The sequence below is a fragment of the Amphiprion ocellaris genome, chromosome 2 (genome assembly GCF_022539595.1).
Source record: "Amphiprion ocellaris isolate individual 3 ecotype Okinawa chromosome 2, ASM2253959v1, whole genome shotgun sequence".
Classification (NCBI taxonomy): Eukaryota; Metazoa; Chordata; class Actinopteri; family Pomacentridae; genus Amphiprion; species Amphiprion ocellaris.
The window spans coordinates 31233263-31261036 of record NC_072767.1 but is presented as its reverse complement, the minus strand read 5'-3'; the positions used below and the strand labels follow the sequence as shown (position 1 = coordinate 31261036).

The 27774-nt window shown below is 39.1% G+C and overlaps 1 protein-coding gene across 13 annotated transcripts in view; it reads right to left on the bottom strand.

The window, feature by feature from the left end:
- Positions 1-27774, bottom strand: part of szt2 (SZT2 subunit of KICSTOR complex) — a 110585-nt gene that overhangs the window by 13711 nt on the left and 69100 nt on the right. For 11 of the 13 annotated variants that reach the window (XM_055016778.1, XM_055016791.1, XM_055016802.1 and 8 more), the window contains 11 exons: positions 26513-26643; positions 23633-23680; positions 20857-20978; positions 19624-19809; positions 14431-14686; positions 14246-14325; positions 13088-13213; positions 11661-11863; positions 11112-11208; positions 9278-9358; positions 8970-9044 (listed from right to left, as the gene is read on the bottom strand). In XM_055016778.1, the coding sequence (XP_054872753.1) occupies positions 8970-9044; positions 9278-9358; positions 11112-11208; positions 11661-11863; positions 13088-13213; positions 14246-14325; positions 14431-14686; positions 19624-19809; positions 20857-20978; positions 23633-23680; positions 26513-26643 (1405 nt within the window). The remainder of the gene's footprint in view (positions 1-8969; positions 9045-9277; positions 9359-11111; positions 11209-11660; positions 11864-13087; positions 13214-14245; positions 14326-14430; positions 14687-19623; positions 19810-20856; positions 20979-23632; positions 23681-26512; positions 26644-27774) is intronic. The other 2 variants (XM_055016785.1, XM_055016795.1) reach the window with 2 other exon arrangements.

Genomic DNA, 27774 nt, shown 5'->3' with positions numbered 1-27774 from the left:
GCATTTTTTGCATGTGCTTTATTCTAAATATATTCTATAGTGGCAGTGCTACCAAGGTTAACTAAAGAACACTTCACACATCACTTAGTAGAGTTTATCATGAAGAAACATTTTGACATTCTTCCACACTTCTTGCCCTTAATACTGTTTGAAACTTTGCATGCGCACTGTGTAGTTTAGAAGACTGGCTTTGGCTTCTGAGCAGAACACACACACACACACACACACACACACACACACACACACACACACACAGACACAGACACTCGCACGCACGCACGCACGCACGCACGCACGCACGCACGCACGCACGCACGCACGCACGCACACACACACACACACAAGCATCACAAGTCTATACACAAAAGCAGTCCACTGGTTGACACTACAAAGACTTCAATGAATTAAAGAGCGCTTTATTTATCTCATACTGTACTTACTACTGCACTGCCTCTTCATGGCCATAAACATAACATAGCCCTGTCCTGAAGCAAACCTGCTTTATCGCCTATTTTCTGACAAATGGGACCATCATTTACAAAATGAACACCTAATGCTGTATTCAAAAAGTCTTCAAACTCTTCAAAAATATCAAGAGTTTATGGTCTTTTCAAAAGACCATTAATTCAATAGGAAAACGTTTACTGAGAAATAATCTGTCCAGCTGCTAAAGCTTCACTTTATTGTGATAGATTTTATATAACTGGAGTGACAATTTTCACTGTAATGGAAAAAGATTCAGAGCTCATACTTAGCCCCTTTAGTTTGGAGTGATTGAAACATCACTCATACATATCAATCATAGACTGTATATACAGATGGATGAACCCCTGGTGATGTCACCCAGAGGTTTCCTGCAGAGCGGCTTTGAAGTTCAGTGTCGTGGCTCAAACCGCCGCCATGTTGGCAGCTCCTGACTAATAACAGGCTGCTCTTTTTATTGGAACATTGCAACATCACTTGTCATCAGCTGTGATAAACAACAGGAAACAAAACCACCAACTGTCTGATGCTCATTTTCAGCTCCAATGCTCGACATCTTTAGGGTGCGACTATTTTGGCAATGATGTTGTAACATTAAATGTACAAGAATTTGTACAATTTTACTTAAATTTTCACTTGTCACTGCGTTGGCTTCATTTATCAGCCCTGGATGTCTCCGCTTGGTATTATTATATTAATGAAACAAACAATGTAATATATATATTATAGTGAATATATAGTAGACATACTACACGGAGAGGTTTTAGGTGCTATATTTGAATTTTTAAAAAAGTAGAACCAACACAATTAATCAATCAATCGTCAATTATTTAACCAACCACTAACTATTTTGATGATCAATTACTCGATTTGAGATATTTTTAAAGGGAAAAAAAGTCTACACTGTCCTTTTAGATTCTTAAATTTGAATAATTTCTGTTTTCCTTTTTCCTCTACACAGTTACAGTGAGCTGAATATCTCTGGGTTGTGGACAAAACACGGCATTTGAGGGTATCATTTTGGGCTTTGGGAAACACTGATGGACATTTTTCACCATTTTCTGACTCATTAGTCAAGAAATTATTTGACACATCAACCGACAATGAAAATAATCATTAGTTGAAAGACAGGTACTGCTGATACTAATGTAGCACTTCTTAATTGCATGAATGTAATCATAATAAAAACGTCTGTGTGTGGAGAAAGTCATACGGCAATATGTTTGCATGTGTTTACAATATTAACTGCAGTAATATCTGAACAAATTACAGTGAGATTATATACATTTTCAAAGAAGAAAAACATAATCTTACAAACTTAAAAAATCCAATATTTTCAACGCAGTTAGATTTTTTTTTATATCAGGAAAAATACAAAACATGAACGTTTACAATTGCTGGGTTTCATTGCTATTATTTATATCTGTGCTTTTCATCTCGTCATAAGCCAACATGCTTTCTGTGTTTTCTATTCAAGCTATCATTTATGTGTAAATTACATTCTAAATTGCTTTAATTGATCTATTAATTGAGCAATGCTTAACTACTGAGCTGGTCCATATTTTTTCACAACTCACACAGGAGCCCTGATAGTGTGGCTCACCAAGACAAAGTAACAATTTCAGCACCCAAACAGTCGCTCAACACTAACTGCAATTATAAATTGTTCTCTCGCATACATGTCTCTGCATTTCAGACAATTCAATCTATGCGTCATGTATATAAGTTATTTATTTTGGCTTGATTTTGTTGGTTTCTAGCCTTTTCCTCTGTGTGTGTGTGTGACTGTCTCGAGTAGACAACAACTGAAACGAATGCACCCTTTCTTCCTTTTCCACCACTTAAACCCTTTTGACACCCCACTGTGCACAGAGCCACCATCTCCTTTATGACAGTCAGCCTCTTACATCACTGTGTAGACATTTTGACAGCAACACTGGAAGGGAAACAAACACCATGACATCTTTGAAAACATCCCTCTGCCTTTGGCACATCAAAGTGCACCGGTCTCCAAATCTGAAAATGGATCAGTCACAAGTGGGAGTGATGTTCACCTGATACGGAACCAGAGTAGGGGATGAAAATGTGGGGTTGCTGGCACAAGGATTAGAGCTGCACCATAAAGGTCTGAAATCTTTCAAAAATGCGAAATCACAGATGTGAATAATTGCCCCTCCACTTATGTGAAGACAACACAAATCTCAGCTTTACATGTGAGATGTGCACGTGAGCGCGCTGTGACTAAACACTATCCAAACTATTCAAACCACATCGGAAAGAGGAAATAAATGTCATAATTTATCTAAGAAACACAATGAAAGGAAATTAAAAGCAGTGGATGACATTTCTTGGAGCTGAACACCTATTTATCACCCATTTAGTTACAAATACACAAATTGTGAGCTTTATATATCTTCAGAAAACTCAATTTCACCTTCAACTACAACAGCACTCGGTTTGCATGTGTGTCTGCTGTACAACGTTTTGTTGTTCTTTTTTGCAGTAATACATCTTTTGGAATGCACAGCATGAAACAGTACGGAGCAGAGAAGCCAATGAAGTCTGAAAAGTGACACAGTGTGAATAACACCCCGGATAGTGAAAGTACTGAAGCAAAGTTATTTTCTTTCCAGATGAACAATCACTGTTGGATGGTATCAGGATTTCATCTTCGCAGGCACTTACATTCTGAAAAGGTCTGCACTGAAAAACAGAAATACATACACCTAGAGTGGACACAAACCTCTGTCCAAAGACAAATGCTAGTTTAACTTGTATTTGGAGGCCCAGATAACTCTAAAATCCCCCCCCAAAATATTTCCACGTAAAGGTATTTTCACATTCCCTGGACCTGGGAATTGAAAGTCATGCTACTTGCTTCATTTGAATAAACCTATTGCTGCCAAAATAATGGCAATGATTGTATAAAATAAATAAATTAGCGAACATGGTCAAAACAACTGACAGCTCTCATAGCTCTAGTAACTTGTACTATGTTTTGTAATTGTAGGTTCTTGTTAAAGCTATTCACAGTTTCAGGCACCTGTTGTTTTGTTGTGTTTTCATACTGTTATCTTTGTGCTGTGAGGCAAATCAGCAAATGTGCCATGAAACTGAATATTGGGTTAACAGCAATATATAGTGCAAAAGGGCTAGAGGATTCTAAAGGCTTGATTTCTGATGGACCCCATTGAGAGGCCATTTTGAGACTTTGCTCTATAGAAAGTTGTGTTTGAGAGGATTTTATTTTCGAGTTGGTTTTATGCGTTGCACGATTTCATTCAATGTTCACAATTGTCTGTTTGTCCATTGTACTTCTGAGTGGGAGCTAGGTGACACTGGATGGAGTGAAATGAAATAAAAATTACTGACTTTTTTGCTGTTCAGTGTGGCTGTGAATGGTTTTGTTATGAACATTAAATAAAAGTACATGTTCCAGAGGATGAAGTTGTCCCTGTTCTGTTACTAACAATCTGAAATAGAGTCAATACAGTTAACACTAACATACTACACAGTGTTACATCAGTAAATATTCACTATCAATCCCCCTGATAAATAATAACTGGCATTTACCCCCAAAATCTGGATCTAGAATTATTCCTGCCAGGTTGCTGTTGTGGCAGCGCTCGACATCATTCAGCTGCTTCTCCAGTGAGTCTCCTCAACTCCACCATCTTGGATTGCTGACTGCAACAAAAGTTCTTGTTCTGCTGTTCAGGAGATCCGCTACAAGCTGGAGGCTCATCGTAGTCTGAGTCACCAGATATAGACTGTAGTCATGAGTCTGTGCATTTCATGTGGCTTTCACCTCACTTCCACTATCTGCGAGTTACTTATTTTAAAACCTATGTACCTCCAGGAAACAATAACAAAAAGAACTTCCAAACAGCAAACTATACACTGAAAAGGCCAATTTCTAATGAAGACTTGGATTATGCAATTGGGAAAAGTTGACATTTTAACCACAGTGGTCAACTTCCTGCAAGCAAATGTTCCATCAAAACAATTACCTTCATCACCATTTAGCAAGGCTGCATCTTTGGCATAGGCGCGCCAAAGAAAACTGATTACTTTAAAGAAATATCAATAAAACAGAGTGTTTTTGCCACTGAAAGTGGAATGATAATAAGGTGCAGCAGACTATTCACCTGCTCTAACACAGCTGTGGAGGTAGGTCTAACAGTTGCAGACAGGTCTAATCGAGACTTCAGAGCAGAGCAATGACGCCATAAAATCTGTGACTCCCATCGCCAGCTGCAGTCCAAGTTGGTGGAGTCGGTTGAGAGACTCATGACAGAGGCAGCAGAATGACATGAAGGACCACTCCAATAACGGCTTGGTCAGGGGCCAGCTGGTTTACAGTGACTAAACTTTCAAAATATAATACTTACATATAGCACCTTCAGCTAAAGTGGCATTTTCAGACAAATCATGACTTTTCCTGATTGTAAGAAGTTGTTTTGGTGACTGATCCTAATCCAACTTTAACCAACGGTGGAACAACAAGAATCGATTATGTGTCTTTTGTAACACTGGGCTTCTCCTGTTATGGCAGGTTATTAGTTTTGGAAATAATTGAAAAATAATAGTCAGTCCAAATGGCACATTTTGTTGCAGTTTATATAATCCGCCATTATAGCAAAGTCTTAAAAATGAGTGTTGTGACCCATCATTCAAGTGGGACTCTAACTTTATGTCTTAATCCCCCCTGAACCATTTGTTGAGGACTGTTTCTTGGCAACGCAACACTCTTCAGCTCAGTATGCCCTGTGAACCAAATAATTACTGTTTAACTAAATTAACCTCATTCACTTTAATTAGTTTTAATTAGCTGGTGGGTTTGGGAGCATAAAATAATCAGCTGTGTCAAATACTTGTGATGAGTCAACAAAAAGGGCTGAATGGTGCCTTTATTGTCCACAGCAGATCCAACATCATTTATTAAGAAAGGTAATGCAGACAAATTAAGGTTACAAATGCCTTCAGTTGGTTACTAATTAAAAAGAAATGGCTTTAAGCTTTGGGAATTATACCTCATGAAACATATTAAATATGTGTTATGTAATCTGCTCTTTGGGGAGAGAAACTTTTAGAGAAGAGCTCAAATGTCACTAGATTTGTTGCGAGAATCTTTGTTTAGGTGACAGAACTTGACTAAATAGACTATTGTAGAAACTGTATTTTAGAAACAGTAGGTTGGAGTTCTTTATAGTGATCACTGATGACAGACAGACATTTTTTAAATGACAGTATGTCAGTAATTGCAGAATTGCAGCCAATGATGCAAAGGCTATTGTCTTTATTTGGCTTTTGATTACATAAGTAGTATGGTACCTAAAGTCTTGGTAAGAAAATTACACAACATCCTCCCAGTGACAAACACCTATACACTCACAGATATGCACAACAGTCTCTTCAAACATTTACACTTTATATTCCCAGCCAACCTGGCCTCAGTTGAGCTTTCAGACAGAGTGAAAGAATGAGGCAGAGGGATGCAGAGGACTACGAGTCAATCACCTGAGCCTTGGGGATGTTAGAAACAAGCTCCAGGAAATATATGTGGGATCGGCTGCCATCTCAGCTTTATACTGTGATTGTACTGTCATTGTCAAGAGCTGTTCAGGCAATGACACTATTCTGATAAAAATCCAGAAAATGAACCACAATCATTTACTGCAGCATGTGTTTGACAGACTAGATGCATATTGCTTTCGCCGCATGAAGCTTTTTGTTGTTGCTGTTGACCACAGTGAGGCTTTGCAGACATGAGTGGAAAAGTTCATGAAATAAAGACCTTGTATTCAACAGGCCTTTTATGCATACACTTGGGAGAAGTTAACATATTAATTATGAGGACAAGACTGCGATAATGAGTGTGTTTTATTATCAATAAACCCCAAGACAAGACCGAACCAGCCATGAATATAAGCTCCTCCATCAGTTCATTAAATCTCTGCAGCAGCTGAAGGCAGCACGACACATATGTTGATAAATTTGCAGCTTCTGATTGGAGAAGTGCTGCGCCAGAGAGCAGTGCAATTAGGCAAGACCGTCCACTGTGTTTACTTTCATTAAATCTAGAGCAAATGACACCAGGCTGCTATTTTACAAACACAAGAAAATAGTTGACTTTTTCAACACATTTGAAGAAACCAGTAATTGATCCTCCTTGAAATAGTGCCTACAGATAAAAGTCGACATTTTGTGTTATTTTTTTTAACCCTTTGATGCAAAACATGTGATACCCATATTCCACTGAATATGGGTCACTTGACACATGTTGCACATCAAAGGTTTAATTTAAAGAACGAAAAAACATGCAAAAATGTATTTACATATCCCTCCATCACAAACATCAATTTAGAATCAGTGGCTCCATATTAGCATAGAATGATTAGGACCTTCTTACAGTCTGACAGCTGGAACCTTTCTTATTTAAACCTGACATTTTGGATATGCAGCTTGAAGTCACTACTTTTACTAAGAATTCTGCAACATATCAAAGGGTGCTTAAAGATAATGTGACACCATCTATCCATAAGCTGAAGCTGCCAACAGCGGATCTTTCAACAGGTTATTAATCCAAAAACACTAACAAATTCATCAAGGAATGGCTTAGAAAGAAGTAGTGTAGAGTTATGGAACGGCCTTGTCCAAGCCTTAGGTTTGAATCACACTGAAATGTTCTGGAGGAATTTGAAATATGTGAGAAAACCCTAAAACATCTCTAATTGAAAGAATTTTGCAGGCAGAGTGATCAGAAATTTCAGCAAGTCACCAAAGACCGGTGGATAATTATGCAAAACACCTACATGATGATACTTTGAATACAGGGAGCAATAGTAGCTTCAGACGCCATAATATTATATCTTTTGATGTATTTGTTGAATAACTGACTGAATAAGGCAGAGTTTTTTTGTGGGTGGATTTGAGTTTATCGTTTATTGCTCAGCAATGTTTCAAAGAGGATCAAATATTTGAAATATTTGCTTGTCGATTCATTACAACTTGGCATTGTGCCTTTTAATCTGGAAGACACTAGATAACTGGAGCTCATGAATCTTGTGCATCACAGTCTCACTATTAGTGATTCATCTTGTATTGTTGAAATGCATTATAAAGCAAACACCGCTGTGCTACATTTTAACATATGATGTAAATAACCATTTATGCTGTGAGATACAGCAGTATAATGGCCGAGACAGCAGGGGTGGTTACAATTACACAAACTGCTTCACTAAACCATCAGCCCCTGGCTCTCATGTCCCTCTGCACACAGACAAAACTATCTGTTTCTTCATGCTCCTTTGTAACAGCTATTCCAACCATGCATTCAGATGCACTGTAGTAATCCATAACTCCACGTCTACATGCTGCAGGTCAGCTATAACATTTCCTCATCTTTATTTATGTATTTATTTTGATGTGTCATTGCAGCAGAATGAGATATAATCAGCAGTGGAATTTGACCTATGTAAAGTCCACGCTTTATGCTGTGATTACTGGGCTCTCATACGAGTAACTCCTGCTCACAATAGACAAACTAAAGACTAAATTTCATCAACAAATAATGAAAGAAATGCAACATCACATACTGTTAACCATACAGACTGACTGACCATCTCTTAATCTTCATGACAGCAATGACCATCTGGCACTGAAGATGCAGCCAGCAAAAACATCCCACAGCAGTCATAACTGCACCGACTGCAGCACCAGCAAGACACAAAGTAACACGGCAGCAATGAGCACTTAGCAGCAAAACAGAGATGTTTACTCCTCTGGCTAACTTCACAAAAGGCTTGGGCAAAGGCAAAGACATTTTGTTGCAAAGTGAGCATTAAATGCAGTTCACCTCTTCACATCAAACATTCTCCTCAACAGCTTCTGTCAGGGACCAGTTTTTGTTTTTTTTGTTTCACTTAATGTCACCTAAGTCGAATCAGTGTCCTAAAATGAAATAGTTGTAGAATCTGAAGCTCTAATGGGGATCCAAAAGGCATTTTTACACCATGGACTCTGAAGAAAACACACGAATTTTAGCAAACATTATCCCTATATTGGAAGAGTTTAGGTGTATTTACTGTAAGTAGAAACATCTGCACTAGACAAGAAAAGATTACAGTTGCATAAATGAAGAAATGCATAAGTTATTCTGAATTGCATTACTTTCTATTGGATTAAAACAGTCTGGTGTTGCATGTAATCAATTGTACTGACACCTCAAACCTCCTCTAAGAGCACCTGCAATCTGGGAACATCCTGAAGAACCCCTAGAACAATATGCATAACCCCCAAATCTTCAAACAGAGGCCCTGGAAGCACCTGGACTTCACTGGATCAGCACACCTGTCCCCCAACATTGAGCCTGACACATTTAAAATCATTTTGTATTCCATTTACCGCTTTGCTCACTCTCATCCTTTCTTGTTCATGCTAGAATAGCCCAAACACAGCAGTGCAGATGACTGTTGAGCATTTACCTGGGAGTTGACCGTCTGCCCCATGGGAATGCGGGAACACTCCAGTGCATACTGCTTCACACAGAAGTAACACCCCTGGGAGGAGGAGAGGGCACATGGACAGCACAAGTCTAATTCAGAAAAAAAGTACTACTGCATAGCTGATAAACCAAACCAAAAAAGCAGAATGTCACCTTTTATGCTCTATAAAATGAAGAGATTCAAAATGTGCTACAAAAAACCAAAACAAACTACAGTGACCAACAGATCGATGCCAGTGGGATTTTAGGACCACAGTATTTCAGTGCCCCTAATAGCCCTCATCTCACCTGAAAAGCCAGTTCCATCAGCACGATCCCTCCCGGTAGCGCCCTCTGGAGGTGATATGCAGTTGTGCCAGATGCTGTCGTCTGCCAGGTTCAAGTATAAAACAATCTTACAATCACAGTTTGTCTAATATAGGAGTCTGAAAGTAAATGTAGCTAATTTTTGCAGTTACTTAACTCCTTCAGAGACTAATTAAAAACTTCCTGTAAGTAGACTCTTGTCTTCTCACTATTACCACTATTAACAATAACCTTAACAGTTCTTGTTTTATTATTGTATATAGTTGTTTTTAATATAACAAAACATTGCTTCTAGAGCAACAACAGAGAGTTTGACAAAAGCAAAGTCACTATATAAAGCCACTGGTGGACCAATGTGGGCCTTCATGCTGTGCACAGAGGCTTTTAAGCTCATGTGTCCTCTGTTGCCGTATTCTTTGAAACACTGGGGAGCATACAAAGAAAATATTCTGTGAAGGAAAGGGGAGGAGGAACATCACTAAACGTGGCTGCTTGCTGTGCAGTAGAGCTCCACAAAGTGGAGGATGAATTTTATGTGTGGTTAAATGTGTGGTTGCTATCATTTTCTACAAGTTTGAAGCCATCTGTGCTGTCCCTGCGGTCTTTCATAGAAGGATCATAGAAATGTTTGTAGAGGCATCCACAGAGGTGCAAGACCATGTGCTGGCTTCTTACAAAAGGGGTGGTAACGCCACGTTCAGGATGCATTCCCTCTTGTCAAGCATTAACCAAGTATTATGTTAGCGTCAGACTTTTGTTTACTTTTGTGTCTGATGAGTCAGATTAGATAATTGTACAGTCATAAATTCTTGTTGTAGCATTATAAAGATACATGCCTGGCTATTCTATGATTACGCTGCTGTGTTTTGTGACCTGCAACATGCAATTGTGGCTCCACGTGGTAAGCTATTACAACATTTATTAGTCGAATTTGGCTCTCCAGAACAAACATGTAGGTAAATGTATGTGATAAATAATATTGTGAAGTCTTGATCTTAATATTTCACTTAGGTAAATTTGTATTATATGTAATACTTTGGACTCTTGAATTTGTAATGTTAATCTGTTTTCTCTGTTGGCAAGCACTTTGTCTCAGCATCTGTCCTTTTAAATGTTTTACTACTTAGCAGGGCTCGAAGAATTTGTAAAATTTGAAGATGCAGTTTAAATATCCTAAACAGATAAGTTCTAAACAATAAAATACAGTTTGTAGGGTGTAGAATATTGGAGGGCATGCATATTTCTCAGTTGTAAAAGTTGCTGTCAGTGTGCCACAGAGGGCAAAGAACTTCACATCCAAGCCACATCTCACTGATGTTAGCAACAATGAAAAGGTTACCACTGCCTGCCTGCCAAAAAGCCACAGTGTTTCTTGACCCTACACCCTGCGGCGCACTGAGCATTGCAGTCTTTTTCCATTATCACACACAGTCTATCACCAGCATTGTCTTTGCAAACATAGATGTGGCTTACTTGGAGAAATACAGAAAAAAAAAATAACTGTCTAGCAAATGAAATCTGTCTAACCACAATTCAAATCTTATCCTTATGGCAGTCAGATCTAATTTAAAGAATGTTTGTATTGTGTTTAATTAAGCTGTTACTACAAATTCTACCTCTTACAAGATGTATTGATGAATTCAATGCCGTTTGTGTGCTGGGAATAAATGCTTTTGTGGAAGTGTTGGACAGATGTGCAAAATCTTACTGAGATATTAGAAATTTATTGGGGCCATTGCCACAATAGCACGACCTAGTTCAATCCTTAAGTGTGTGTGTTCTTGGAGACTTGTGTGTTTCTGAGGCGAACGCTAACCTTAGGGCTGTCCTCGCTCTTCTGCTTCACATAAGAAAAAGACATCCTGCCTTCTGATGACATGGAGTTCAGCATGGCAGCACGAGTCCGGGCGATGCTGTAAGAGAAGGGCGGTCGGGGTGGAGGGGTGGTGTGGAGGACAAGGGTCAGTCAGGATCTGGTTAAGTCAAAAACCACCACCAGCGTGTATCCAAGCCGTAAGACAGAAATCAGAGTGAGTCACAGAGTCTGAGCCTAGAAAGTGACAGGCAGGCAGGACAGGCATCTGCCCTGCATCTGCTCTGGTTACATCAAACATGAAGCAGCACTGGTGGGAAGTCAGAGGTCAGAGGATGATCAAAACACACATGATGACTCATGAATAAATACTGCTCACACCGGAGGAAATTAGGGGTCGTGTAGAGAGGCAGAAATAGAGCAATGCATTTCTTGTTTTACACAGAAAATCACGACACGATGTGCAAACACTTGCACAGAGATGCAAGGATCACTTATAGATTTTTAATGACAGCTCAAGGCAAAAGGTGAAAAATTCCTGCAGATACAGACCTGCGAGCTGGAGACTGAGGGCGGACCTGCACCAGAATGAAGCCCATGCTCTGCAGGTATTGGACGTACTGCTGGAGGAAGGTACTAGAAATCTCAAGCAGCCAGGGTTCCTCCTTCAATCGGCTGGGCAACATGTCCGCTGAGTCAGTGCTGTAGCTCCGGTCTCGACCCGACGCTGTGGAGTCGCTAGAGCGATGCCGTTTCTGGCACACATAAACCACAATTTCAAAAGCAGTGCACATCACTTCAACACAACAACAGACTCCAACCACTTTAAACCACCAGGCCACAATAATTTGACTGAAAATGCACAGTGTCCTCCTTGTGATTCTAGAATTAACGGCATGTCCCTGTGACTCTGGGATCTGATGTGAGGAAACAGTTCACTAACCAGACTAAGGAGTATTTGAAGATCCTTTGACTTCAATGTGTTGGAGTTTTCCCCACAGAACGAGAAGGTCAGCCTTTTTGAATACATATGGTTCGTGTTAAAGTCTTTGTTGCTGAGGCTTGCACAAAAATCTGTCAGGTCGTCACTGGTTTCTGTACTTGTGTTCACACAAATGATGGAGGAAGCCTTCAAACTACAGAGGGAGGCCTTTAAGGCTTGGAAAGCTTAGTGCACAAATATTGGCAGACAGAATGACAGGTGTCACAGTGGGCTGTTGTCGGCTCTGATATGAAGCAGGACCACAGGAGTGGGGCTTTCTAGTGGAAATACATGTCATCGCAGCTTGGCTTGGCATGACTTGGCTCGAGTGGACTGATCCTGGCACAAGGATAAACTCACTTGGAGGCAAAATCTGACATCAACAACTTTTTCAGCTTTCAGTTTTACCTGATCAAGTCCACACACACCTTTGCATCTTTAATACTAATCTGCAAGCCTCCCACTAGCTAATGGTCAAAGCAATTTTTTTGTCACACATGGCATCAAGAGAAAGTGCAGAAAGTCAGACTGGCATTCTGATCAAAGAAGGGCTTTCTCAGCATCATGTTAAGATTGTACTCAAGGTTTCTAAGGGGAAGCACATGGAGCTCCAAAACACTTAATTCACTCAGTTGTATCCAAAGACAAAGCAGGCACACCATCAGAAGATCAATACATCAAGCTTTGTTAACTGACAGAGAGAAAAGCAGCGTCATCACAGACACAGAGTTTACTAAATAGAGAAGACAAGACTCCAATCAATAGAAGCTCGCCAAAACAGTGCTGTCTAGTGTCTCAGAGGACGGAAGGCATGTCTTAACTACACCAGGTTTTGCACAAACTTGTTGGGAATCAAGACATCAATGAACAGCCAACACAGGATCAGAACTTCAAGGAATAGCAGCTCTTCAGTGAGTGTTGAGTCATAAAATCTATGTAATACAACACGCAGCTTCAATTTTCAGTAACTTTTCTGTAAGCCAGATGTAAAACATACCTTCACCACAGGCTGAATAATCTGCTCTTCCTGGATCTGTTTGCGGAAGATGGGGTCAAAGAGGAGAGGGGTGGCACAGTAGTGGACCAGCCTGGATGACTGTTTCAGTGTCTCCAAGTCTGTTCCCTGTTGACACATCCAGGGTTATTGTTAGCAAGACTATACTAACTTTGCATTCTAGAATAAAGTCTCATCATAGTCTCAAGCAGGTATGACATCAAAAAATGACATTAACTTAGTGTCTTATTGACATTCAGATCCAGACCTGACGTGATGCAGTCAGATCACATCTAATTCTTAATTTAATTAATCCAGTGGAAACTAAAAGTCAGTGGAAATGGCTGTGGGCCTTGCTGGACCCAGGTCAGACTGCTGACCTCCTTTAGGATGTGCTGCAGTTAAAGGCATTGTGTGAAAGTCTGTTGAAATATCAAATTCATAAAATTAATGCCACCATGTAACCTCTTGAGATGTGACAGAGTCAGATGGAAACCTTTTTAATTAGCTGGGATATTCCCCACTTTGAAACAAGCCAAGACAAAATGATTTCCCAGAGGAGTGAGCTGTAATTGTAGCTCCTCTAAGACATACAGCAGAGAGAGGCACCGCTCCCCTAGGTTTTGTCAAGTCCAATTAGTTATATTTGAGATTAGGCCATTTTCACAGTGCAGGGATTGAATTCTGACTTACTGGTCAGATCCAATTTGTAATTGGATTGTCCATATTTAGTTTTTTTAAAAAGGCACAGTGTGTTGGGTTTAAGGGGATCAGTGTATAATAACCTGAAAATAAGAAAGGTTTTGTTTTTGTTAACTTTGATTGAGCCTTTCATAGTTACATTTCTTCCACAAAGCCTGGCATGTTTCTACAAAAGCCCAGAAGGGACAAACTGTAAACTGGCAAAGGAGTGGGCCTTTAGTGTTTTTAGCAGCCGCCATGGTTTTGTTAATATGTCTAACTACAGCAGAAAAAAACATGACCTGGTGCAAAAAAACAGACTTGGCGTCTATAGCTAATTTCCCTGTTCATGACAATCAAAAAAATAAATCACAATAAGGCTGAAAGATGGAACACAAAATCTATAGGGGACATCTTTATATACTATAGTCTAGTCTATGGTCTGCATGTAGCATTGAGATAATGATTTGTGAAACTTACTGAAATGGGCATGTTGGACTGTGCCGACCTCTGCTGCCACGTCACAAACAGGTTCTCTATCTTCATCTGTTTCTCCAGTTCTGTCAGCACAAACACAAAGCCATTACCTCTCCTATATACTGTCTGAGTCTGAGGAGCTTATTCGACAAAATCATATTATTATCACTATTAGTAGGAGTATTAACCTCTCCGCTCAGCAGCTTTTATCTCCAAGAGTTGGCCACCATGTCGGGCCACCACATCTCCGTCCATCAACGGTCTGATGGTGCAGACATCCCTCAGAGCTTCGTCAAAGGGAAGCAGCTCAGACGGAAAGTGGAGCGGAGCGAGACTTCGGCCAGAGCCTCCCAGCCTGCCCTGCTCTTTACTGGGCAGAGGAGGAATGGCACTACGTAGCAAGGCATCAGGCTCCATGGAAGGGCCGAGGAAGGGGTTGGGATCCTGAACAAGATGGATGGAAAAACAAGAAATTAAAAGGTTGGAGAATAAATATCACATTCACTCCACTTAAAACTGGAGCAAATCAATCAAATTATGCATACTTTCAATCTAGGATGGTTAACTTATGGGTGAGTTACTTTAGCGATGACCATAGGCCAGAAGCGGTCCAATGGAGTGGTGGAAGCATTTACATTGTTCTGATCACACTGTTTAATCTTTATGATCTGTTTACTGCATTGTACATTAGTTTAATTTGGTATTCTTAGTGGATACATCAATTTACAGAGCACCGCTGGTGTGCCTGGTTGCTGTTTAGAGGAACTTTTGGGCAAGTTTGTTCAGCGGAGCAGCTCAGGGCCCAGATGCCCCAGTGTGGCAGAACTGGCTGCACCATGCCCACAGGCTGGAGGGTCAAACTGTGCACTGGTGCTCCCTCTGCTTCTCATCAGGACCTTGACAGATGAAGCTCTGTTCAGGCAAATTTTCTGCTGCTCTGACTCTGCCTTCTGTCTGCACTCATTAGTAATGCAGTGATGAAGAGCAAGGCCAACGGAGGGAAAGGAAAAGTTTGCTTCTTTCTATTCTTTGAGCTTGTTTTGTTATTGGCCATGGGGGGAGGCTAAAAGGGCATTTGGTGTCTTCCACTGTTGCAGCTCTAATAAATCCCTACTTCAGCTCATTCCGCTCACACTGGAACAACACTGTGCATGACATTTTGCTGCATTTTTAAACTTTCATTTAGACTCAACTGCATCGCATGCTATATGCCACCATGGCTGAGCTGACCTGATGTGGGGGAGCCACACCGTCAGAAGCTGGGACCCTAGTAACTTCTTTCTTAACAGTCTGTGCCTTCTATATATAGTTTCTATGCTGGAAAGCTAGATTTTCTGTATGGTAATTTGTACTGTTGCCTATCCATGAAACATAATAGCAGGTGTGTGTGGAGTTCATTCAAGCACCACTGACTACCTGCCAGGTAGTTGTGTTGCATATTATCTAGCAAGTTTTCATTTTATCAAATGGCTGGCAAAGCACTTCACACATACTGTACATGAGGCTTTCCAAACCCACTCTGCCTGCTGGATACTTCAGCTCTGATTAATATTCTTCATCAACGTTGCTGGGCTGCAACTTAACACATCTGCTGGTTATTTTTTTTGACTAATCAATCACTTGTTTTGCCTATAAGGAGTCAAAAGGGGTAAAAAAAAAATGTCAGTGTTTCCAAAGCCCATCATGACAAAAGTCTAGCTTCATTGACAACCCACAAATATTGAGTGTACTGTCATAGAGGAGTAAATAAACCAGAAAATATTCACATTCGGAAGCTGCATTTAGAGAAATTATAAGCTTTTTCTTTTAAATCACTCAAACCAATCAGTTATCAAAACAATAATAAATTAATTACATAGTTTAAAATGAGTAAATCAGTTGTGGCAGCTCTAATCTACACAATGGAATCATCTGACACTGATTAGGTAAAACTGAACAATTGATGTTATTTAAAAGGATGATTTGTCTTCGGTAAGGCCAGTTTGAACTGATTCTTAGAAACAGAGTTACTTCAAATTAACTGCTATAGCACATTACATAAAGGTTGCAGTTCAGTGCAGGACATGTTTAGATGGTAATGACATCAAGTAAAACGACATAAAAAAGAAAAACTAAATACTATAAAAACAAACACAAAATGATAAAAGCAAGAAAAAAAACATACAGAAAGTACCATAATAATAAAAAAAATAGATTATAGATTTAAAAAGATAAACAAAAATAAAATTATGAAACAAACCTCTTTAAAAAGATAAGACCCTGATAAAAACTAGATTTGGAAAAAAAAATAGATTACCAGGGCGAACAAATTAAAACAAGGAAAAATGTATTTAAAAACACAAGAGAAAAATAAAAACAGAAAAAAATAGAACAAAAAGATAAAATTTTAAGTAAAATAACAGAACAAAAAAATCTATCAAATTAATTAAAAAGACAAAACATATGAATAAAATAACAGAATTTTTAAAAAAAATGAAAAAAAGACATTTGATGAAAAAACTGAAAACATACAACTAGACTGAAAAAAACAAATGGATGTCAACAGTGACTGCAGTTGCTGATGGAGGGACAGTGTACTGCCACATACTACAGATCCTCCGCTACCATAAAAGAAAACAAAAAAAAAAAAAAAGGAAAATTGACCAGCGTTGGTAGAACTGTGGCTTCTCTGCACTGCTGTCCTCTCACTCCCTGCTGGGAACAGTGAGGCTGATACGACATCCGACTCATGATGTGAGACTACGAGTGGAGTGTGAGGAAGACGGCTTGTTAAAAATGCTTTGCAAACAGTTCTGTAGCACCAGCACACTCGAGTCTGGAAAGCTCCCTATCCACACCTCTGATCATAAATAATCCAGGAGGATAAATGGAAGCTGACAGGGGCTAAATTGCATTGGGGTAGTTAAGTCTTTCATTTTGGAAAACAAGGCCGTTGATGTGACAGGGGTTATATTTCCAGGGTATGATATGGACAACACAAGAAGACAGCAAATACAGAGGGGTAATAATCAAGAAGGACAAAAATGCTTAGTTTTGATGCTGAGAAATGTTGTTTTGCTTTGTGCTGACGAGACCATCAGTTGCATATTGATCCACAGCTTCGTATTTAATACAGGGGGTCCAGCGGTCTTTGCTGAGCTACTCAGAACAGAAAAGAAGGCTGAATAAAGCAGCAACAAGCTTTGACGGAGCTGCAGGCGACAGAACTAAAGGAGAGGATTCAATGACGGTCTCTACCTGCCAGCATTTAAACAGAATGTCAATATGAAGACTTTTTTTTCCTCCCTGGAATTGATTCAGTTTTAAATGAATCTCATCTTACAGACGTATCAGCTTAGTTGTCAAAACAAGCTTTTTTCAGTCAAGACTTTCAGCCAAGGTAAAGGCCCCCTCTCTCTCCCCAAGGCTCATTAAAGTTAATAATATAGTAAGTCTTTATATGTGACTGCTATTTTGGGCGAGTTTGTTCCATCTGTAGGAGGAAAGAGAAAGTGTAATCACCAGTGTCAGGCTCCTTTGATAGGCTTTCTCTCTTTTTAAGGTTGATTTTAAGATTTGATTATTTGCCTTAAAGGTTTAAAAAGCACCTTACTTCACAAAACTATTGCATCATCATAACTTTGTGAGAAATCTATAGATACAAATACACAAAAACAGACTAAATTTGAATTTTGGTTGTTTTCCATCCATTAGTCTGAAAGAATTATTGACATATGCCAAAATCCCAAAACTGACCATTGCACAAAAAAATCCCAATGATTTTACCTTTAGTCTCACCCTCACTGCAGTATATACTTCTACTGCTGCTACTGAGTGCAGACACATCAGTAGTAAATCAGATATACCATGAGAACCATGTCTCCAACATATGGAAGTCACCCAAACTCCATCCCCCCAAGATACAACAGCTGTATTCAACCTGCCCCCGGACCTGCTACCTTCTGCCAAAGTTCAGGTCCAGATGTTGCCCTGCCAGGCTGCTTCCACCTGAGCTAGCAGTCCTTTCTCTTCACCACATGCAAGCACACCGACTGAAACATAAGGCGCCGCGATGACTGTTAGTGACAAATCTTATGTGTGTCAGCATGTCTGTGAGAGAAAATGTTGATGTGATATTCATTTTATCCAAACAGTGCTGCAAAGGTTTGTCTAATGCCATTTCATGTTTCTGTGGCCAGGAAATGAAAAAAGGGGCTACCTACAGATCAATCTTGAAACTTTGGTTCTATTCCCGTGTCTCAAAAAATCACTTCTTCCACTTAAAAAATTGTGGCCATTTACAGAAATCATAAACCACATCTGAGAGAAAAGTCAGAACTTCTAAAAAAGTTATTACTTTCGGAGGATCACTGCTTCTTCTTTACGAAGCATGCGAAACAAAGCCCTAATGAAACTGGACCGAGACTGTACTGCGAAGAAAATATGTTTTGATTCTAATAGATATAAAACCTCCAAGGCCCCCCAAAAATATGCATTTATCAGAGCTAGAAACTATTTAAAAAAACAAACTGTAAAGAACTGTCAGATTTTCAATTTTCCAACGGCTTTTGAACTACTCATCAATGACACGCTGTTCAGTGGTGATTTTTGTTTTTTTAAACAAATCTAATCCTAAATTGTAATATTTGATCAAAATCACTAAAAAACTAAAAATTCTGCATTCTACGGTGCAACTCAGAAGCCTGCTTTGTGCCTCAGATGTGCACAGAGCAGCTGATAAACATAGGTCCATCTGAGAACTCTGTACACCACGTCCTCACTGGAAAAAAGCCTTTGCGCTAAGTTCTGACATACCAAATCTGGACCCAAGGCAGCAGATGACAGTGTGCTGCCTCCTTTCTATAATGCAGAACAAACACAGCACAGGGTGTGAGAGAGAGAGAGAGAGAGTGCTGATGATGTCTCAGCAGGCGTTGAAACAGCATGAATAAAAAATCTAGAATGGTGCTTGGTTAACTAGTTTCCGCTTTCAGAGTACATAAAAACTAAACGTCATGTTGCGTTCCGATAAATTTTGGATGTTGTAAGGGCACAGACAGCTCCGACTGCTAATGGTGGGTCAGCTAACAGTATGTGGACATCGTGTAAACATCTTGTATGAGTGTTTGCAGGCTGCAAGCTCACAGCATGGGCGAGCTTTGCCATGAGATCCACATTAAGAAGTGTAGTTAGTGTTTCGGTGCTGTTATCACAAATATCTTCAGTATCATTATAGTTGCATTTGAGAGTTTTCTGTAAATTTAGAATGTAATATACTTGTGGTATGGCTGGTAAGATGAAACCCTTCACAAATTATCAACAAGCTACCAAAGGTTAAAGATGCAGGTTGGATGATTTCCAACATTTCTCGCACCGTTCTGCTGTTGTGTCAGTGTCTTTACCTGCTTGGAGTCCATTTCATGGATGGGTGCATCGGAGAAGCAGTAGTGATGGAAGAGGCCCATCTTCTGGTTGAACAGGCAGTGGACAACATGAGCCCTCGCATTCTGCCATTTAACCAGGCGGACCAGCTCGCGGTTCAGAGAGGCGCCGAGGTCCACAGACCAGTTGTAGCTGTACAGAATCACCTGAAGGAATTACAAAGTGGAACATAACAGGTTAAGACTCAGAACACCGCAGAGTATATTTTATTTATTCTTTCAGAGCTTTTGCTTCATACAAGGTGGAGCTGCAAAGATTATTCAAGTTGTTAACTATTAACTTCATCAACAACTGTATTGATAATTGATGAACCAGTTTGACTCAAACAAGACAACTGAGGATGTCATCTTGGGTTTTGGGGAACACAGTGAGCTTTTTCACCGTTTTCTGACGTTCCTTAGGACAAACAACTAATCAATTAATCGAAAACACAAACAGATTAATTGACAATAAAAATAGTTGCCACTTTAATATCAAGTAGGTTAATTTTTAATTAATGCTCTGCTTCAATTCTCACCACAGTGTCAATAACCCAATTTAATGCACTCAGATAATAGCAATAAGACTTTAGAGCTGCATTATCATTTATTATAAGAACATTTATTATACTCTTTGAAGATAACAGCCATATAATCTGCCACTAAAATCATAAGGTATATAACAATATTAGCCGTTAAATTTTCCAACAAGTACGAGCAGTTTGGAGGCCAGGTCAAGCCTTTGGGTCTCTGTTTTGATTAGTTTTTGCAGTGTGACATGGTGTTTTGTCCTGCTGGAGGAGTGTTGTTGCCACGTGAGGGGTCTGCTTGGTCTGTAACAATGTTTTGGTAGGTGGTACATGTCAAATTTACTTCCAAATGAATGCCAGGAGTCAAGGTTTCCCAGCAGAATACCGCATTGTATCAAGATAATCAATGTTATTCACTTTACCTGTCAAGGGTTTTAAAGTTGTGGCTGATTTGTGTATACATACACAGCCCGAGGTAAGTGCAACCATTTTTATTTGGTGAAACAACCATTAACTGGATAAGAGTAGTTGGGAGAGATGCACTTCTACATTTAACACGGCTGTAATTCAGTGGTTAGAGATGTATTCGCTGCTCAATACATTACAGGACCTTTTGAATTCTGCCTTGTTCTCTGCTTGGCCTGAGGGACATTCACAATACAGAGGCCTCCACATGCCAAGTCACCTTTTTGTCCAGGATGTTGATGAAGAGGAACCTTTGGCGGGGAGCCAGTCCTGCCCCGGTCTGGCTGGGACCGACCCAATCACTCTGCTCTAGAGCCTCGAAGCGCTGGAAGCCCTTATGAGCTGGACAGAAGAGAGAAACTCAGTGAAACGGCAAAGCAATATGAATCAAAGCCAGACAGCATGTGGTGGCAAGTTCTTTAACAAAGGCTCCCTTCTGACTGTCAGGACATTACTTCTTCTATTACTCCTTCTGTTCTTTACCAAACTGTAGGATTACAGTCAGAGGACAGCGCAGCACCATGACTTTTTATGAGCAGTGCATTTTCAGTAGGTCTTTATAAGCCCTGAGACCAAATGCACAGAATTACACCAGATTCTCTGAGAGGTTTCCAAGGTTATGCTGAATGGATGAAAGTTTTACCTCTTTGAAGACACTGTAAAAGCTGCTGTCAACACATTCAAGTTTTTGTTGAAGAAAAAATGTGCTGAACATGATCAGTGGAAGAGAAGAAGCATGGAGAGTGATTCTTTTTTCCACAATAAAATGTAGGGGATTTATTCTGACTCAAACTATTTCTCTATGTGCTGGAGTTATTACATCTTAGTAGGAAGCAAACTGAAAATGATGAAGTATTATCATTACCAGAGATAGGTCAACTTGAAGGTGATTAAAAGCCTGCTTCAATTTAAACTAAAGACAAAAAAGTTGTTTTTCCTGCAACTTTGCTACTAGCTATTAGTGCACTGGAATTGCACTATACTGTAATTTATTTCCCTTGTTTTTATATATTTGTCAGTGTCTCATACATTTACCTCTAATCTTTATTAATGCATTTTATTCCACTTTTGTTGTGTTCATTGTGTTACAAGGAAAGTCACTGGGCTGTTTTTGTGCAGGCAGCGGCACTCTGAGGTCTGCCAGTTCTGAGTTTTGTGTGTTGGCAGAACTCCATATTTCAACATTTATAGGCGCTGACTTAGTTAGAAACGAACTTAAGCTATGAAAGGGTACATTTATTGATCCCCAAACTGAGAAGACACAACTTTCATTCTGAGGGAAAAGCAGAGCAAAATAAATCATACACATCAGAGGAAGATGACAAAATGTATCCGACACACTGAAATAAAAGCTGCAGTTGACTGAGTTTGCTTGTTCACACGATGTTCATTCAAATTTGGAGCTTCCGTTTCAAAACTGAGTTGATCTGATTGAATTATTGGTTTGACAGAAATTCAATTTTAACTCTGAGAGAGTGACGAGACTGCTGAAGCTGACGAAGCTGATAAACAGCTGATTCTACAGTGGTGAACTTGCAAGAACTACAAAAACACATGCTGATTTAACAGAGTGAAATTTCTTCCCTCACAGAGGAACTTTAGCTTAGTGTGACCACCAGCCTGCAGACAGCTTGTTAACCTGCCAACAACTAAAAGATAACTTTGGTCAGTCATCACATTTCCAGAGAAAATAACTTTAATTTGTAGTGACTGATACAATCCGCTGGCGGTTAACATTTTATCTGTTAAGGCCAATGACCAAGCTGAAGAATCGGATGATGACAATATTTTGAATTTTTTCTTGAACCCTGGGTGATGTCTTGCAGGAAAGGTACAGAAGGGGGAAGATCACCATCAGTCGCCTTTAAAGGCCGTAATCACGCATATTTAAAGATTTATAATTGTATTTTTGAGGTCCATGAGAATATGTTCAAAGGCTTTAATGTTGAAAAACAATATTTTTCTCCTACTGCACATAGTTGAATCCCCTCTTCTCACCCTCTGTCTGAAACACTCAGTTTTAGCTCATTTCTATTTCAGGCTCCCCTCCTAAAAAGCCCAGTCTGCTCTGATTGGTCACCTGGCATGATGAAACTGAAGCAGCAATAACTGGGCACGTTAACCCCAGTTTCTTTAAAGTATAGAAGCAATCTAATCATATAGATCCCACAAAGCAGAATATGGACTCTAAATGTTTAGGTCTACTTATATAAACCTCTCTAACATCATGGAAACATTTTATTAACTGCTTTTTGTATCTTGCACCTTGAGTCACAAAAAAGGCCTCAGTGTCTTTGTTTTATTCAAAATGTAAAGCTGTAAAGTACTTTGTGTAAACTAACACATTTAACCCTCTGAACCCCAAAACCTGCCAACTGGTTTGGAAGGCATGTTATTTTTTAAAATCTGCAAAATTCCACCATTTGTCAAAGCCAGAAACTGCCAAAACAGAAAAAAAAAAAACGTTGGACTTTCTCTTTTCCAACATTCCTTAAACAACTTATCTGCAACGTGCCACTGCATTAAAAGAAAAAAAAATCTAAATTTGAAATTGGGATATTTCATAAAAATCACTTTATTCTGTTTATTCTGTCTCAAAAAAATTGCAAGCAATAAAATGCTTGCATTAAACATGTTCTGTAAAAACCACAAAACTCTGAAGCACCCCGGTAGCTGAACTGGTAGAGCGGGCACCCATAAACAGGATAAAGTCTTCGACACAGTGGCCTGGGTTCGATTCCAGCTCACAGCCCTTTGCTGCATGTCCTTCCCTCACTCTTTTGCAACCAGGAAGCCGTTAGTGACTCCGCTACAACAAGCAGTTATGTCACAAAAAAAGAGATGAGAAAGATGAGAAACTGCATGTGGTTCAGAGGGTTAAAGAATAAAATCAATCATCTATATCTATACATAAAACAAAACAAACAAACAAAAAACAGCCACTTAACACATCTCATCAGCATCAATATTGCTGTTAAGCTGAGAGGCAAACTTACGTGTGAACCTATTTAGCACTGGGGTGTTTTCCTCATCTGAACTGTCTTCTGTAGGCAAACAGAGATGGTACAAACAGCAAGGCAGCATGGACAGTGAAACACAGCTCGACACATACTGATGTAAGCAAACACTTGCAAAATAACACAGGTATGTTAGACAGCTGGTAGCATGGACAGGGAAACACAGAATCAAAGAGAGGCAGTGAGGAGAGCATGTTTGAAGCTTCGACATGAAACACTCATGCTTGGACCTTTGTCTCTACGCCACACGTGAGGTTAAAACAAGTGTTAGCAACATGCTGCAGAGACGTTTATTCAAGTTCTATACACTAATATAAGCCTTGATAAACAATCACTAAATCAGTACTGGATGCAATCACAGTGTGGCATATTTTATGTAACTGCATTACACTTGGACTTAAAATTGTTATCTGTTATTTAATCTTAGTGTTTTTACTCCGCCAAGGAACGTGGCAGAGTTATGTGATGATCAGCGTTGGTTTGTCTGTCTGTCTGTGTGCAACGTTACTCAAAAACAGAATAATGGATTTGGATGAAATTTTCAGGGAAGGTCAGAAATGACACAAGGACCAATTCAGTAGATTTTGGCAGTCATGTGACTTACAGACTGGATCCACGGATTTGTTAAGGATTTCCGTATCATTGCGAGATAGCGGCACGGCATCACTTTAACTATGACAACAAATGAACGCTACGAGTTCCATCAATTCCGCTACATATTTAGGTCACGTGATTCGGTATCCGTACATAACGTACATATGTAGAACACATGCCTGTGCTCAACGTAAAGTAATTTTTTATAAAATATTTCATCCGTCGGAAATGATACAACGACTGAGCAGCCTTGGTGGAGTATTGCGCTCTCTGAGTGCTTTTCTTGTTTACTATTATTATCCCCTTTAAATTCAAAGTCTCTACTTCTATTCTCATAGTTATGACAAAGAAAACTCTCATATCACTGTCACCACAGGATCTCTGTCTAGCAGGGCAGTGGAGTGTGTTATATCAGGTGCCAGGGACCCAAAAGTAAAAGACAATGAATAGACAATGTCAGGTGACTGGCCTGGGACTTTACAACATTTGCACTTACATTAAATTCAGAAGAAAAAAAAGACAAAATGACCTTCTGAGAGAAGCCAACAGTGAACTTTAAGTCCCAAAAATCAATGTAGAAAAAACAGTTAACAAATTTTAAGGACTGAGGTATGTAGAAATCATTTGATAAATTCAATAAGGGTGCTCCAATCTATCAGCCAGTCATCGTTATTGGCCATCGACACTTACTCAAAATAGTTTGATAAGAGGTCTCTGTCAAAGTTGATCAGAACAGCTGATTAGACAGCAAGAAATTGTGAGACAACTTCTCTCCACGCTGCTAAAATTGCTTCACTGCTTCAAAAGTTTGCCAGTTCTAACAGGTGTCTAAAAAAGACAAGTTTGCAATTTTCTAGTAGTGTTCCTAGAAGATTGAAACCTATCAACACCACAAATCTCAGTAGAGGAAACTTAAAAATGTCTTTGTGCAGTATGACACAGTTAAATATTATAAATTTTAAAAAAGAGAAAAGGTCAGTTTTTATCGAGTACTTCCTATTTTACAAAAAATACAAAAAACAAACAAACAAAAAATGGAATCAACATTACCAGCATTCTTCCAAGTACCCACAGGTGTTACCCAAATTTAAAAAAAAAAAAAAAAAAAAAAGCTCTCCATACTATACAAATTTCACTTCCTTGTAATTTTAATTTGCTTCAATATTTGTCTCCTATCTGTAAACACTGACACTAATGGCTTCCCGGTTGCACGGAGAAGAACAGAATTTTAAAATTTTACAGGATCTGGTGCAAATGGCTCATTTTGATATATTTTTTTAAAATTATCCATGTAGAATGAAGTGATTTTGATAAAATATCACAATTTCAAGCTTAGATCTAGGGAAGCTTTCTAACAGAACTGGTATGTTAGAGATGTTTAGACCAGTGGAAAGTTCTAAATCTGACACTTATATATATATTTATATATACTTATAGATAACACGTCTTTTCAAACTCGTCAGTTGGTGTATGTTGTTTAATAATTGATAAATTAATAAATAACCCTGAAATAAAAAAACAGCACACTTCAATTAGACTGATCGGTATTGATACTGTTTCCATCAGTTGCTAATTGGCCTCAGAAATCATGATCGGAGCACTCTTAATATTCTGTGACTATAATTAGCTCACTTTTCTGATTTTACACAGCTTTTGAATCAATTTTGTAGCATGAGTTTCATTTTTGAGACGTTATTTCATGTGAGATGTCTGTGATAAAATGCAATGCAGGAACAAATCTATGAGTTTATCAGAAAACAAAACATTGCACAAACTGTGTTACATGATTTTTCCATCCTGTAGATTAATCATTTGCAACAATTTTATCCTCATCTCCAAAACTGTACATATTTAATTGGCCACCACAGCATGCTGTGCGTTGTATTGCAGCAAAAATTGAAATAAGTCAAATGTTTTTTGCTTGTTCTGTGTGCCAGCCACACAGTGTCAGCAGAGATGTCACTGTAGGACCTATACTGAATTAAATGAATGAGGTGGCTGTGATTTTCATGTAGTGCTAAATGCACTGATGCAGTATTTCTGATTGAAGCCCTTATGACAGCAAATTTAAATGTCTGTATTACCAGCCAGAACGGAATTATCTGGACAAAAAGACATAAACAGCTGAGTGGGTATTTTTAACAAAATCTAACTGCGTTACTGGTTGATAGTCATTTATTGTGTTGCATCGTGTATAGTGTAGTTCACACTATGACACACTGAGGCAGTGCATGAAGGCTGCGAATGTCTGGCTTTACAAATTACCTTGCTCTGTGCTGCAGTGCCACTGGTGGAAGTTACGGCCAATGAGAATGAAGTTCCTTGTAGCGTCTGGAGGCTGGCTGAGATTCTGAACCAGTGTGAATGGTACAAATACGTCTCCAGCTGCAGGGCAGCTGCAAAAGTTTTGAGAAACAGAAAAAAAACATCACACAGCTATAACACAGCACTGGTCTGAGATATTAAGGACACTGAGATACAAGTGTGAGAATAAAGTCTTTTGATCAGAGATCCTCCAGACTATGGCGATAGGATTTTTACTGATTTTGTCTCATTTTTTTGTGATGTGCTCTGCGAACTCTGCTGGCTGTGCTGCTGGTATGTGGACAACTAGAGACAGACATTACCTCCCTTAACCCAAAGTGGAGTGCACCGATACGAAGCTAAACCCTTCCCTGGTTTTCCATTAAGCGACCACTTGTGCATGTTGCAAGAAGAAGGCAGAGAAACTACATAACTAAGGAGACATAACCTCCTTAAACCGTAGTCTTTTTTTGACAGTTTGGTCGATATTTGTGCAATACTTCAGTCACTAAAACAAGAAATGCTCTTTTAAAATGTATTTTTAGATCACATTTTTTGCACAAAGCTATTTTTGTGTTGTTGAATACAATCTTTCTACATTTAAAACATTTATTTTTTAAATGTTCATTTAGATCCCCAAATTTTCCCTGATGGTTGTTGTCCCAGGGAAAAAAAAAACTAAAAAAAGTAAGCTTTTACTGTCTCTAAATACTCTGTTTGGGACATCTCCATTATGTGTCTCAATGAAAAACGTCCCAGAGATGGTTTCACTGAAAATTGCCAGTGTCAAATCCTGTTGACAAAGACGGCACATGTTGCTTTTTTGCTGTGTTTTCTCATGAGCAAGCCATTTGTTAATGAACTCTAATAAACAGGCTGCAACCTCTGGGGCTGATCAATTAAGCCAATGCAGACACACCAAAAACGGCAGTTCTTTGAATGTTCACTTGAAGTTCGCTCCAAAAGCAAATCAATCCTGATAGACCTCCATGTTAAGATGTCCAGTTTTACAGCAGAAATAAACATGTTTACAGGCTGGTACAAAAACTGCTTTGATCTGTATATCCTATTTCACCATCCATGACAACTGTGTCCAGGGTGAATTTTTAGATAATTTACCTGTTTAAATTGTATTAAGACTTTAAGTTATAAATGAAAAGGTTGTGGCCACTTTGAATGACTGATGGGTGCCGTCACTGGACAGTCCATGACCCAGAGATTGT